Genomic DNA, 13,408 nt, shown 5'->3' with positions numbered 1-13,408 from the left:
TCTCCCATCTCCCATCTCCCATCTCCCATCTCCCATCTCCCATCTCCCATCTCCCATCTCCCATCTCCCATCTCCCATCTCCCATCTCCCATGTCCTGTGCCCTGTGTCCCATGTCCCATGTCCTGTGTCCTGTGTCTCATGTCCTGTGTCCTGTGTCCCATCTCCCATCTCCCATGTCCTGTATATCATAAAGGTTGCAGGTAGAATATTTATTGGATTGGGGTTAAAAGTCTTTTTTTTCAGTCTCCCCTAGCACTACCCTCAATATACATAATGTATGCTACACCTTCCATATATTCAATATATTATTTGTTGACAATTAATAGGGGTTATCGGTTAGAGGTAGGGTTTATCATGGGCCAGGGTTAACTAACCCTCAGCCTCCTAGGGTCCCGCACTGCCGCAGTGGAAGCAGATTTAGTTCCACTTCTAGGCTTGGACTTAGGGTCCGGATTGACTTCCTTCCTACACGTGGTGCCACGCGAACCACGTGCTTTTCGCGCGTGGTTTTGCCCCCGGCTTCTTCGGATTGCTTTCAGTATATAGGGCATATATTACATGAGGCGGGCGACGATAGAGTGCACTGGACACACATCACCAAAGTCGGATTTGCTACTAGAGTGTCCACCACTTATTCAAAAGCAGTGCTTCTCAGTATGAGTCTGGACCCCTGTGTCTGCCCTGTCCGACGCAGCGCACAGCAGACATTCCATACCCCGCCCCTGCTTATTATTCATTGCCCAGTGCTCACCGATGAGCACCAATTTCAATCTCCTGTAATACATGGACATTTGAATATTACTGTGCCCGTCGGCTAGTATTCAGGAGCCTTGCAACACGTTTGAGGATATATGTTGGTCATGGCCGATCACCGCCGTCTTCCCGCTGTTGACATTGGCAAGAGCAGACGGGTGCTAAGTTGGTACTGAGGGGGACGTTTATTGGGCTAGTATTCAGGAGCCTTGCAACACGTTTGAGGATATATGTTGGTCATGGCCGATCACCGCCGTCTTCCCGCTGTTGACATTGGCAAGAGCAGACGGGTGCTAAGTTGGTACTGAGGGGGACGTTTATTCGGCTAGTATTCAGGAGCCTTGCAACACGTTTGAGGATATATGTTGATCGTGCGACCGCTGTTGACATTGGCAAGAGCAGACAGGTGCTAAGTTGGCACTGAGGGGGCCGTTTATAAAAGGAGGAACAATCGACGTCAGGGCTCCTCACTCTGGAAAGTCTCTAGCGCTGGTCGCAATCACCTCACATACGCACTCGTAATACGAAACCTTACTCTCACACATCAGCAAACTCAATACACTCTCATTCATCATGGTCCGCTCCTCCACCATTGTTCTCACCCTCACTCTTGCTGCAACGGCGTTCGCCGCCCCTTTGTCTTTGGAGCGCCGAGCTGCTCCAATGGAGGAGCATGAGCAGTAAGCCTGCCCTGTCATTGTCATAAAGCATGTATCGAGAGTGCTGACTTGTGTTCAGTGCAATGCGAAGCGAAATGGACGATGCTTCCCTCGAAAAGCGGTTCATGGACTTTATTAAAAGCCATCCATTTATAACCGGTGCGGTTGGTGTCGCCATCGGGGCTCACGTCATCAAGAAATTTATGCCCAACAAGGGGCAGCCCGCGAAGGCTCAGAACGACCAGTCCGAGAACGAGCAAAATATTTACCCGAGGCGTGACTTGCAAGATGACGACGAATACCTCCTCGAGATGAGGGACATGGAAGACAACACGCCCTGGGTCGTACTACGCGATGCCAACATGGAATACGTGGCATCGACGTTAGAGAAGCGCGGGTCGTTATCTGACATGGAATAGGGTTAGGTTTGGTGATGTCCTCAATTAATGACCGACCACTTGTACTTTGCATCCACAACCGTACACCGTCACCATAGAGATCGGTCATCTATTGAAGTATGCTCTTTCGCCGACCATCTGTCCTCACATTGTGAAGCGCATAGAGTCCGTCTTGACCAAGAAGACTTCGACAAACTCGCGGTTCTCGCCCGTCCCGTAGATGGCATCGTTGAGTACCTTTGACAGCTCTTCGAACGTCCGCTTGACATGCAGCGTACCAGCCTTTCGGAGCTCTGAAAGTCTATCATAACAGCACCGTCACCAATCAGCATACTATAGCGGACGCCGCAAGAGCCGTTCCTCTTACATCCATGTAATATTATCACCCTCGCTCTAATCATCTTGATCACTGCACCTCGTCGGAATCCTCCTGCTCCTTCGCGTCCTGTTCTTCGTCACCTTTGATCGTCATTGCACTGATCAACCTCTCCTTCGACATCCTTGTCCTTGAATATAAATAGTTCTAGTTTAATTTAGGTACACGGAGCACTGCCACGAGGGGTTGACGTGTCACACAAACACTCGTGACGTGTAGAAATAAAAATTCGCCACTTTTGTAGCATATATAATCTCTTCCTACTTTCATTTTACATTCACTTTCAGTCCAGGATAATGCGAACAACCCTTCTTCTCTCTCTTCTTGCTCTCGTTTTTCACTCCTCAGCCAGCCTATTAGCAATAGACTATGGCGCAGAATGGACCAAGGCAGCGCTCATGAAGCCTGGAGTGCCATTCGACGTCCTCCTTACAAGGGACTCTAAAAGGAAGCTGCAGAGCGTCGTAGGTTGGAAAGGCGATGAAAGGCTATTTGGATCTGAGGCTGCTGCTGTCGTATGTCCATCTCTCTCGGTGTGTGAATGTGCTGCTGCGCAGGACTAACCAATGAGTGCAGCAAACGAGATTCCCTACGGACTCGTTCCAGTTCCTCAAGCCTCTCCTCGGAACAGAGTATTCCCAAGCTGCAGCAGCAAACCAGAGCGCTGTATCGCTCGCTCGGACCTCAGAAAGTGAGCGGGGGACGTTCGTTTTCCATCGGTCGGACGGCACGGCGTGGAATGTCGAGGAGCTCGTGGGGATGCAGTTTGGGTATGTGAAGGAGCTTGCTGAGGCTTTGGGGGGGGAGCCGGTCAGAGATTCCGTTGTAACCGTACGCTCACCTCTTCTTTCCCCTAAGAACATCATGTTGAAAGAAGCAGGTCCCAGCCTACTTCTCGCATTTCCAGCGTCAAGCCGTGCTCGACTCGCTCGAAATTGCCGGCTTGCGCCCGCTCGCACTCATAAATGATGGCACGTCTGTTGCTGTTAACTTCGCCATGACTCGGTCCTTCCCCATCCCGGAGACGCATATTATCTACGATGCCGGGGCGGGCTCTATCCGCGCTACGCTCGTCACGTTCTCTTCCTCCGTTTCTAAGTCGAAGAAGGACAAGGACAAGGAGACAACCCTCATCGAAGTCAAGGGAATGGGTTACGACCTTGTTGCGGGGGGGATGGAGCTAGATTTCCGCCTGCGCGAGCTGCTGGAAGAGGATTTTGCGCATAAGACTGGTGTGAGGATCCAGGGTCCGAGGCCTGTCGCCAAGCTCGCAAAGGAAGCGGCGAGGGTCAAGGCTATCCTCAGCGCCAACATAGACTCTTCTGTTCATGTGAGACCTTACTGACAGAAATCAACGCGCGAGGCTGACGCAAACAGATCGAGAGCCTGTATGAGGACATCGACTACCGGAGCAAGGTAACCCGGGAACAGTTCGAGGCTGCTTGTGCAGACCTGAAGCCGAGGTTTACCCAGCCTGTGTTAGACGCACTGGCCATGGCGAGACTGACGATGGACAACGTGACGAGTGTGATCCTTACGGGGGGCGCATCGCGCACCCCGATGATCCAGTCGGTGGTGAACGCCGTTGTTGGGAAGTGCGTACATCTCTGAATTCAGGTCGTAGCCTACTGCTGACCCTATATGCGCAGGGGAAAGATTGCACAGAACGTCAATGCGGACGAATCCTCCGTTCTGGGCGCAGCGCTCTACGGCGCCTCCCTGTCGCCTCTTTTCAGGACAAAGGACATCAAAGTTCAAGATCTCGTCCCTTATCCTATCCAAATGTCTTACCCCGCTGGGCAGCGGACGATTCACACCCCGCTTTTCCCCCGCGGCTCTCGCGCGGGGCTCAAGAAGACAGTCTCCCTGAAACGAGCCGAAGATTTTAGTGTTCTGTTCGAGTACAAGGACGCGCCACTCCATACACGAGAGGAAATCCTCGAAGTGTCCTTCAGCGGTGTCGAGGAGGCCGTTAGGAACCTCACCGACGGAGGAGCGAAAGAGACAGTCGCTAAGCTTACCGTGCAGTACTCTGATAGCGGGCTGCTCAGCCTCAGGGAGGCGGCGCTCATTGGAGAGGGGTATGAGCAGTCGTTTGCCGGTGCGCTGAAGGGCCTGTTCGGGGCCGGAAAGCAAGAGGATGTTGACCAGGAGGCGGATCGGCCCGGTGCAGAGGGGGAGCAGGCTCCCCTTGAGGCTCCCGAGATGAAGCAGGATCCGAAGGAGCTCCCGCTGGCATTTTCCGAAGTTGCCCGGTCGGTCCCCGGCCTAACGAAGGAAAGGAAGAGGAAGAGTAGGCAGAGGCTCATGGCGCTCGACGCTGCTGAACAGACCAAGCGGCGTCGGGAGGAAGAACGCAATCAGCTCGAGAGCTACATCTACAAGCTCAGGGACGTGTTGCTTAGTGATGCCGAGACGGTTTTTATAGTGTATTCGAGCGAAGCGGAGAGGGCGGCATTGCGCAGCGTGCTGGAGGAAGTCACGGGCTGGATGCATGAGGCTGCTGAGACGGCGGAGCTTGTGCTCCTGAGGGAGAAACGCGCTGCTCTTGAGTAAGTGGACCTGGTTCAGTTTTCACCATCCGGGCTAACGTGTCCCAGGGCAGCGGAACAACCTATTCAGTCCAGGGTGAAGGAAGCCCAGGAATGGCCCCAGCATCTGTCGGATCTTCAGCGCGCTCTCACAGCAGGCAGGATCTTCCTCACAGGTGCATTCGAGAGCCGGACTAGTGACGATCCTGAGAACCCGCCGCTGCATTCGGACGAGGAATTGGAGAATGTCAAGACGATTTTAGAAGATACGGAGCACTGGCTTCAAGAGGCGCTTGTTGCTAACAAGAACAGGGCGAAACATATAGATGCCACAATCAAAACGTGGGAGATGCGCTCCAGGGGGATCCTCCTACAGGATGCGGTGACGAAGCTGACGCGGCGGAAGGCGCCGAAGAAGCCTAAGAAGATGTCGACAACTTCCGAGTCTTCTTCTACCACCGGGGCTGCCGAGCCTGGAAAGACGGCTGGCGTGGAGGGGCAAAATGACGAATCTCAGATACCATTGCATAGACAGGAACTGTAGCAGGTGAGATGTACCCGGATGTGGTAGATTAATGGCAGATCATTGTAGATTACCAATCGGAAAAAGCCTTGTCCTATTTCTATGCGTCACTGGCCTTCAAGACTCGATAGCATACAAGTCGCACGAAGCATCTGTTTAATCGCCTCACCAGTCATCGCGTGCAGCATACCAATCGGTAGCACCCCTGGCCCTCTCTCCCAGCTAATCGGCGTCCCCTCCGTGCGCAGCACACAGGTAAATGATCCGGATGCTGACGACGAACCGTGTCCCACGAGCGTTACATCGCATGAAAAAGTCAGGGACCGACAGGGATGTCTATGTCTTGTGACGAGAGGCTGGAACTGCTGAATGCGTTGAAGGCTTGGGAAATACAAGTGGGGAAACGTTCTGTCGGATACGGTGACGAAATTGAAAATATTCATGACGGAGTCCTCGTAAGCCATAAGACGCGCGTCGCATAACGAGAAAAGCAAGTCTCGGATGGAGTAGACCAGAGTAATATTCTCGAATATTGTAAATTAATGGCACACCACTGTACATTACGAATCGAGGCTTACAGGAAACTATTTCTCTGTGTCGCCTGCCTCTAATCCTCGTCCCTTCGCTTCCCTTCGCTTGCGGACATCCCAGTTGTATACCCTTGCCAGATTCACCTCCATGACCGTGATCTGCTCGCGGAGCCATTCCATGTCCTCGATGGCGTTGCTTCTACTCTGCTGGGCAGTGGCAAGTTTGCTTGAGAGTAAATCATGGGCTTCATTCAATGGGTACGCGAGCATTACGTTTGCCTGTAAATGTGTATAAGTAGGAGTTATGAGACCTTATGGTACATCAGACGTACTCCAAGCCACAGATAGACCATCTCGGAAATCTCAGCCTCAGCATATAACGTATCATTCAGCTCAAATGTGGTCTTCAATGGTGCTTCATCTACCCCATCATCGTCGAGGTCTTTGTCCATGTCTTCTTCTTCTGTTTTTGTCTGTCTCCTCAGTTTCCTGTCCTGTACTATTCTCAGACCCGGTCTGTTGGGATGAATTTTGACTCACTCGTCGGTCTTTCAAAAACTCAACCATAGCGAGGGTCTTCTCAATGTCGGGTAATTTTTGGTCTAGCCCTTTTCGTCGGTTCTGCACGTTCAGCTCCATGTACCGGTACTTTCTAAGGAACAGTATTACGATTTTTAGTCGTATTACTTGTTATAAAGATGCTCACGCTATCATCTCCTGGAATTTCGCAAGGGTGCTCTCAACCGTGTTGTTGCCTGGCCCAAGGTACTCCTCGACATTTGACTGACCGGAGTTTAGATGGCTACACCGGTTCAACATAGCTCACTCACAACAAACGGTGCTCTGGGTATACCTCTCGGGTTTGTCTCAACCTGCGGCTTCGATGATGATACGGACATTTTGTGCGACTTCAAATTGCGTTGGTCGCTGAGTGAGAATGAAATGAGGGCGCGGAGGGTCGTGGCTTAGGCTGTGCAGATGCTCATCACGTGATTGTGAACGATATTAAGAGTGTCCTTGTCCCGGAACCCATCATAATCCCCAACAATGTCGAATATTCCGGGCACGCTGTTGACACGACCCAAATCCGAAGAATTCCAAATCCAGTTCCGAGCTCGAGAAGTTCCAAGCACGTGCCGAGCAGCAAAATTCTTGAACAAACTCGTTGATTGGGACTGGCAGCTGGTGTTTTCGGGACCGGATCATCGATGAAATGAGCTTTGGCCGACCAACCTTCCGCAAATATCATCGGTATGGTCACAGCCGCTCAGAAATGAGTTCTCGAGGGAAACTGTGCGGAGGTGACTTCCTGGCAGTGGTGGGTTTACAGTTTCCCGTGTCGCTCTTGACGTTACTAACAAGTGCGTATTCTTCATCCTCATTCGTTGCCTCTCAAGTTCACCCCCCGGCACTTGGATCTACTTCACAAATTGCATCGTTCATAGGACGATGTTCTGAAATTGCTCAGGAATACAACCTGCTGAACACGTTTCCCAACACTGATCCATCCCCGCAACATATTAGAGGACCGATGCATTTCGAGCTTTGTAAGCGAGCCCTGCCTCTCTGGCTCTTGTGCTGGTTAACACTGTCTTTGATTTGCAGACATTACGATTTTTCTAAGCGTTTTGAATATTATCAACTCGGTGCCATGGGCTGGGAACCAATTCTCTTGATCGATATCGACAATTTAGCGAAAGAAATTACGCAACACCGCATCTCAAGAGTCAATATCATGTTTCAGCGGCCTCTCCAATCAGGCAGGGTGATCTACTACACAGACACATGGCGACTGCAGGATATGCCTCAAGCTCCCGGGCCGCATATCCGGAAGCACAGGCCAACATCGCCCCTCAAGGACATGTACCACGCTACCCGGTGCTCTCATCAAGTTTACAGAACACCATGGCATCTCCAGGACATGCCCCAGATCCCCCGGCACCCCATCCAAATGCACAAGGATATGTGATGCCTCCACAAAGCTACCGAATCCCCTACTCGAGTGTAGGGGACTCCACGGCCCCTTATCTGAATGCGCATGGGTACATGGGATCCTATGCGACACCACCGTATCCTTTGCCAGAGTGGGAAACTGCCTGGCAGGAAGAGGACGAGGACGTCCGCTAAGTGGACAGTACATATGAATCCTGGAAATGAAGAAATGCTGCCAGGACATATACCTGATCATATACATAGCATTGTGTCTCATTCTAATAATCCATACAATGCGGAAATTGAAACATGACGTCCCGGTGCGAAATTACGTTGTCTGAATACCTAGACGATGCAGCGCCGCCTCCACGGTCGCTGACGTAGTGTCCTCGCCTTGTTCCGTCAATCCTTCTCTCGCCAACCGCCAATCCTCATACCACTCAGGCTGACTGTCGTCGTACAGAGCATCCCAATCCACAATACAGCAGAAACATGTACGTTGGTCCGGACGTACCTCATGTTTCAGGACTTTCACCAGGTAGTCGTGGAATTCCATGGTAGGCGGCATATATTCCCATGAGTACGGCGAATCGCATGCGTTGTCCTCTACGTAGGTGAAATACCCTCGATCAGAGAGCTCGACGATAAAGTCATGGGGTAGACGTGAGACAAGAGGGCGAGAATTCATCGATAGGTGCATTCCCCGTCGCAAAGCATGCTGAATGCCGCAGGGATACTCTGCCCACTTGCTTTGGTTTTGTGTCCAGGGGAAGAACGGATACGGCGACTCAGAAGCGAACTCTTCGGAAGGCACATCAGAAGGACAATCTCGAATGCACTGCTGCAACAAGCGTTCCTGCCACATGAGATCCTGACAGGACATCAGAATATTGGCCTTCATAGATGGCTGACACTGCCCACCATCGTCTCTTTCATCTGTTTTCTGCTCTGTACTAAGTAATCTTCTGATCTCCGGGTGTCGCGCACGACAACTGTTCCAAGCGAACCAAGTTCTGCATCCACGTCGTACACGTCAGGGCATGGAGCGCAAAGCAACATCAATGTGCTGCTGTCAACCATACCAACCAAGAGCGCGACGCGCCCGTTATCAAAGGCCATCGGAAAAGCATGGGTGAGCAAGTCTCCTGGTTGCCAGATCTCCGCTCTAGACAGCTTTGCTGCTGGGAAGAACAAGGAACGAACGAGGGAGCCACCTTGCATCCAAAATGCATCTAGTCCAGCCTGGCGCACTGCCATGCCGATCAGCGGCTCTGAGTCAGATACCACGAATCCACACATCTTCTTCAATGACCAAGGCCCTTCAATTTCATTCAAACGAAGCCGATACTGTCGTACCCAATCCGCAGTCCGTGAGAGAAAGTTGATTGATAACCCGGAATCCGGGCCATCGAGAAACTGACGACTGCGATTGTTGTGGAGGATCAGCGTGTCCAGAGCACAGAGCACATGCGGGAAGTCGATGATGTCCTTCCATGCAACCGTCAGTGGAAGTTCAGTGTTCTCCAGGTCGCTCAAGTCATACACTAGTGTGTGCCGGTCGGTGATCACGATGAGATTGTTGGAAAGAAATGAAGCGCATAGAAATTTGTCCTTCAAGGCGATTAGACATGGCCACTATGAGCGGAGGCGAAGCCTGCTCACCAGAATGGGTGCTAAGAGGTCAATATTAGCACGGCTCTGCCAATTGCATAAGTGTAATCCAGGCTGTCCCATCCAGTCAGCGGCACATAGGAATCGATCATTGGAGGCCAGAGGCCGGGAGCTGTTGGGAAATGTCACTACTCGCTGCAGCTGCAATTGGTCTTCGTTTTGATCTCGAAGACGAGGTGATGCATCGCAGTAACATGTGGATCGAAACCGGAGGAACTGTCTACGAGCCGGAGATAGCGTTGTGAATCCGGTTCGTCAACTTGCAGGATGGCGGTCCTCCGAACGAGGGATCACTAGCTGCAGTTATGTCGGATAGACTATAGCGACAGTGTTCCTCTCTTATATTCGAAAGCCAGGATCGCGCCGTCGTGGGTGACAGCAAATATGAGTCCAACCCCAAGCGTGGCCCATTGGATTCGAGCCCCTTCTAGCGGCACCCAAGTAACTCGAAGATGGGACTGTTGTCTGTCGCTCTGGGACGTCTGACGTGACCACTTTCTACTTCCGATGGCCAGAAACAGCCTCTTCCGATCATCGTTCATCAAATTCCACTTTGCGGGGTACTTTGACGGGGCAATTGTACCCATCTACAGATAATGGTATAGTCGTCGTGATATCGGCATCGTCATTGAGCCGTGGAGATGTTGACACGCCTGAAGGAGATATTTGTGCTCAGCGAAGCGGAACTCCCCCGTGAAGCTGACCTGGGATAAGCGGAGCAGATCGTCGTCACCAAGCAACTCCGATATTGACCACCACAACTCCGTGGGGAGGGCGAAGACCTCAGGATCATTTTCTGAGCTCGAAACGATCCATTGTCCATCAAAGATAACAGACATGAGTGTCCCAACATGGAATACAAGACTAAGTGTTTTGGAGCGAGTGTTGTTGTAGGTGGTAGGCCAAAAGGGAATATGGCAATTAGGGATGCACAAGACAGCAGCTCTGCAGGGGCATGGGAGGAAATTACGGGGACATCATGGACCCTTGCTTCTTTGTTTCCGAGGAAGCAGTGCCGGGGGACATGGTCCTCGACTGCCTTCAATGGTCGATGTAACGTGGACGTAAGCTGTCCTGGTCCATCTAACGCAGTTCATTACCTCTTTGATCTCAACGACCTCCAACCGGTCATCACTCGGATGTCGTCGGCCATTCCGATCGTCGCTCCGACGGCCGGCACGGAGCAGGCAGTCGACAGGACGGCGCGTCCAGCCAAGAAGGGTACGTTCGGACCCGCGCTCCTCAACAGGCGCGTTTCTGACCGACAATCCGCACCCAGACCAGCTGCAGCGTCGTACACAGTGTCGTAATGAGCTCATATACGGGTGTGTGTGTAGAAATACGTGTTGTTGAATGACGACACTGACCTTCGAATGCAGCTCGTGTAAATTCGCCGACAACGGCTGTCCATTCTACCATCCATCTGTGAGCCCTCTCGATTGAGAGGCAGTCACTATGTATTGATATGATTTTTTGCAGAAAGACAGTTCTGTTTCTATCGCGTGAGTTAATGGGGGAATATGTTGGCACAGTAAGGAATTGACAAAAACTATCAGCACTTCTCCGGCACCTCTTGTTGCCAATTCGAACCCTGCAACGCCTGCTCCGAAAGAGATGCCTGCAGGGCCCTCAGCCAACAACACCCCGTCCAAAGGAGGAAGCGGATTGGGGGGTCTCTCCGCAACTGTTAATGCGCCCATCTTCGTACCCAAGGGCTTTCCTTCTATGCTAGCTGGCCAACCCTCAACCCCGTAATCGCTCCTTTCGTCGTGCTATTTCAAACGACTCATGACTGCACAGCACAACGAGCACCGCGCCCAGTACTTCCCCAGAGTCCACAAAGACTACTCAGCCCACTGAATATGACTACGGAGATGACTTTCACTTCGACTATCTGGTATGTCTATGCTACGTTTCACGCCCCACCGTTCACGACTCACGCCGTTCAAGGACGATACTCCGTATACCAAGGCACCTGAGATAACAGCGCTGGCGCCTCCTTTTGTTCCAAGCTCACAGCAGGCAGTCGAGTCCTATCATCCTGGCATGGATCCATACGCGCATGAAATGAATCCATACTATGCGGAACATCCCTTATATCCGCGGCAACCTGTGCGTAACAATCCTTCCATGAGTTCCACCCGCGTAACCCTGGAGGCAGCTACAATATCACCTCTACAACCCACCTTTGCCTTATATGACCAACATCCCTTCGTCGGCCAATCCATTCTTGGCGGACGATGTCCGGGAAATGCTCCAGCGGCGATCTGAGGCCATTATGGAAACTTCGACAGTTGACTACAAACTACCGGATGAGCTTCACGTGTATCACTCTCTGGTTCCCATCGAGCCACCAGGAGAGACTAGGCATCCCAGGGTCTTCCAGTGGCCCAGCATATCATACAAAGCCATTAGCGCCAAAGACGGGAGACCATACATTCTTCGAAGATTCGAAGGTAGGGGGTGAATCGACTTCTGATAACCAAATTGACTGTTCTCGAAGGATTCCGCTTGATGCATGAAGCCGCCTTCGCAGCGATCTCTATTTGGAACCAAATCAAGCACCCTGGCATTGTAACGCTCTATGAGGCCTTCACCACAAGAGCATTCGGTGACAGTTGTAAGCATGAATGGAAGCATGGTTCTATAGCGCAATTTTAAATGCCTTGTCAGCACTTGTATTCGTTTTTGACTACCACCCGAATTCCGAATCGCTGTACATGGCACATATCAAGCCGAAGCAACCGCCAGCGAAGGTCGGAAGGTCCCAGCTTCATGCACCCATTCTTCCCGAAGCTGTTATGTGGTCCTATGTGGTTCAACTTGCAGACGCCATGCGAGTTGCCCATTCCCATAACTTGGCCCTGCGGACACTGGAACTCACGAAAGTGCTGCTGACCGGAAAAACTCGGTACCGCCAATTTCTTGATATGATTCTTTGCTGACGAATTCACAGGGTTCGGGTAAATTGCTGTGGTGTGTTCGATGTGTTAAACTTCAATCCTGCGCACAATGTGATTGGATTCCAGGTTGGTTCTCTAGCTACATGATGGTTGTGATATTTTGAGAATTCATTTGTAGCAAAACGATTACATGAACTTTGGCAAGCTCCTGCTGGAGTTGGCCTGTAATTCGACTGCTGCTGCCACCAACCTTCCAAAGTCAATGGATATGGTGTCCAAGCGGTACTCGCCCGATCTCACGAAGCTCATTCTTTACCTCATTAGTCCAGCGGGTCCACCGAAGAACCTTGACAAGCTATTCGAATATATCGGCAGTCGCAGGGTTCTCGAGGAGTTGGATACGGTGTCAAAGTATGGTCTGCACCCGTTATGCTTTCGCCTGTGCTGAATAGAGTCATAGCTACTCAGACTCGCTTGAGGGAGAATTGATGAGCGAGCTGGAGAACGCTAGGGTGGTGAGATTGATGAGCAAACTTGGATTCATCAATGAGCGCCCAGAGTACGAGCTTGGGCCTCGGACTGCTGATCAGCAGCTAATCTCTGCACAGGTTTGATCATGATCCTCGTTGGTCGGAGACTGGAGACCGCTACATCATTAAACTTTTCCGTGACTATGTCTTCCATCAGGTAGATATCCACGGTAACCCCGTGGTCAATCTCTCCCATGTCCTTGTTTGCTTGAACAAGGTGAGTGTTTCGATGGATGCTGTGTTGTTTCGTTGTCTTATTTGGTGTAGCTTGACGCGGGTGTGGACGAACGGGTAATGCTTGTCTCGCGCGACGAACAGAGCTGCCTTGTGGTGAGCTACAAGGACATCAAATCGGCGATAGAAACAGCGTTCAGGTGCGAGAAATCATTCCCGGCGGATGTGCTGGCCCCTTGCTGATTGGTTTTGTCGGCGGATGAAGCGATCTTTCCCGAGCATCTGTTTGATAACATGGGTATGTAGACTAGGCATTGTTCTCGGGTTCTCGTCTTGCAACTGTAGCAACAATAGCAATCAGGGAGATTGTACGGAATAGCCTCCATTCGTGATGTTCACGCTGAAATGAGAATCGGACGTAATGTAC

At 51.5% G+C, this 13,408-nt stretch overlaps 8 protein-coding genes across 8 annotated transcripts; 4 read left to right on the top strand and 4 right to left on the bottom strand.

Annotated features, from left to right (window-relative positions):
* Positions 1–10: 10 nt before the first annotated feature.
* DACRYDRAFT_54444 (uncharacterized protein) lies at positions 11–190 on the bottom strand (the record flags this gene model as incomplete). The annotated part of the gene is made up of 1 exon (XM_040775255.1): positions 11–190. A coding segment is annotated over one exon (180 nt), but the record flags the coding sequence as incomplete, so codon positions are not given.
* A 1,137-nt stretch (positions 191–1,327) lies between these two features.
* On the top strand, positions 1,328–1,832 carry DACRYDRAFT_109015 (uncharacterized protein; the record flags this gene model as incomplete). The annotated part of the gene is made up of 2 exons (XM_040768786.1): positions 1,328–1,434; positions 1,493–1,832. The coding sequence occupies 2 exons, from the start codon at positions 1,328–1,330 to the stop codon at positions 1,830–1,832; spliced, it is 447 nt and encodes a 148-aa protein (XP_040627165.1).
* A 123-nt stretch (positions 1,833–1,955) lies between these two features.
* On the bottom strand, positions 1,956–2,310 carry DACRYDRAFT_109014 (uncharacterized protein; the record flags this gene model as incomplete). The annotated part of the gene is made up of 3 exons (XM_040768785.1): positions 1,956–2,104; positions 2,146–2,173; positions 2,227–2,310. The coding sequence occupies 3 exons, from the start codon at positions 2,308–2,310 to the stop codon at positions 1,956–1,958; spliced, it is 261 nt and encodes an 86-aa protein (XP_040627164.1).
* Positions 2,311–2,483: 173 nt separating this feature from the next.
* DACRYDRAFT_81198 (actin-like ATPase domain-containing protein) lies at positions 2,484–5,292 on the top strand (the record flags this gene model as incomplete). The annotated part of the gene is made up of 6 exons (XM_040776496.1): positions 2,484–2,702; positions 2,764–3,018; positions 3,068–3,517; positions 3,565–3,782; positions 3,837–4,739; positions 4,788–5,292. 6 exons carry the CDS (start codon positions 2,484–2,486, stop codon positions 5,260–5,262), a joined length of 2,520 nt encoding a protein of 839 aa, XP_040627163.1. The 3' UTR covers positions 5,263–5,292.
* A 533-nt stretch (positions 5,293–5,825) lies between these two features.
* Positions 5,826–6,670, bottom strand: DACRYDRAFT_54466 (Prefoldin subunit 3; the record flags this gene model as incomplete). The annotated part of the gene is made up of 5 exons (XM_040775259.1): positions 5,826–6,050; positions 6,104–6,244; positions 6,312–6,423; positions 6,478–6,554; positions 6,602–6,670. The coding sequence occupies 5 exons, from the start codon at positions 6,668–6,670 to the stop codon at positions 5,826–5,828; spliced, it is 624 nt and encodes a 207-aa protein (XP_040627162.1).
* An 886-nt stretch (positions 6,671–7,556) lies between these two features.
* Positions 7,557–7,898, top strand: DACRYDRAFT_109011 (uncharacterized protein; the record flags this gene model as incomplete). The annotated part of the gene is made up of 1 exon (XM_040768784.1): positions 7,557–7,898. One exon carries the CDS (start codon positions 7,557–7,559, stop codon positions 7,896–7,898), a length of 342 nt encoding a protein of 113 aa, XP_040627161.1.
* A 133-nt stretch (positions 7,899–8,031) lies between these two features.
* On the bottom strand, positions 8,032–8,960 carry DACRYDRAFT_109010 (uncharacterized protein; the record flags this gene model as incomplete). The annotated part of the gene is made up of 2 exons (XM_040768783.1): positions 8,032–8,574; positions 8,625–8,960. The coding sequence occupies 2 exons, from the start codon at positions 8,958–8,960 to the stop codon at positions 8,032–8,034; spliced, it is 879 nt and encodes a 292-aa protein (XP_040627160.1).
* Positions 8,961–10,408: 1,448 nt separating this feature from the next.
* DACRYDRAFT_23226 (uncharacterized protein) lies at positions 10,409–13,353 on the top strand. The gene is made up of 16 exons (XM_040773161.1): positions 10,409–10,595; positions 10,654–10,699; positions 10,754–10,799; positions 10,854–10,876; positions 10,931–11,125; positions 11,175–11,271; positions 11,325–11,486; positions 11,536–11,830; positions 11,878–11,994; positions 12,048–12,285; positions 12,331–12,403; positions 12,456–12,688; positions 12,738–12,836; positions 12,886–13,024; positions 13,075–13,181; positions 13,247–13,353. The coding sequence occupies exons 1-16, from the start codon at positions 10,514–10,516 to the stop codon at positions 13,269–13,271; spliced, it is 1,977 nt and encodes a 658-aa protein (XP_040627159.1). The 5' UTR covers positions 10,409–10,513; the 3' UTR covers positions 13,272–13,353.
* The last annotated feature ends 55 nt before the right edge of the window (positions 13,354–13,408 follow it).

Source organism: Dacryopinax primogenitus (genome assembly GCF_000292625.1).
Source record: "Dacryopinax primogenitus strain DJM-731 SS1 chromosome Unknown DACRYscaffold_13, whole genome shotgun sequence".
NCBI classification, from domain to species: domain Eukaryota; kingdom Fungi; phylum Basidiomycota; class Dacrymycetes; order Dacrymycetales; family Dacrymycetaceae; genus Dacryopinax; species Dacryopinax primogenitus.
Note: the sequence above shows the minus strand (reverse complement) of the source record. Positions and strands in the feature narration are given on the sequence as shown.

Bases quoted from the DNA above. Each gene is read 5' to 3' on its own strand.
- DACRYDRAFT_23226 (XM_040773161.1), top strand. From the start codon at position 10,514: ATGTCGTCGGCCATTCCGATCGTCGCTCCGACGGCCGGCACGGAGCAG. The intron at 12,404-12,455 runs GTTGGTTCTCTA...ATTCATTTGTAG, and splicing joins ACAATGTGATTGGATTCCAG to CAAAACGATTACATGAACTT. The intron at 12,837-12,885 runs GTACGAGCTTGG...ATCTCTGCACAG, and splicing joins TTCATCAATGAGCGCCCAGA to GTTTGATCATGATCCTCGTT.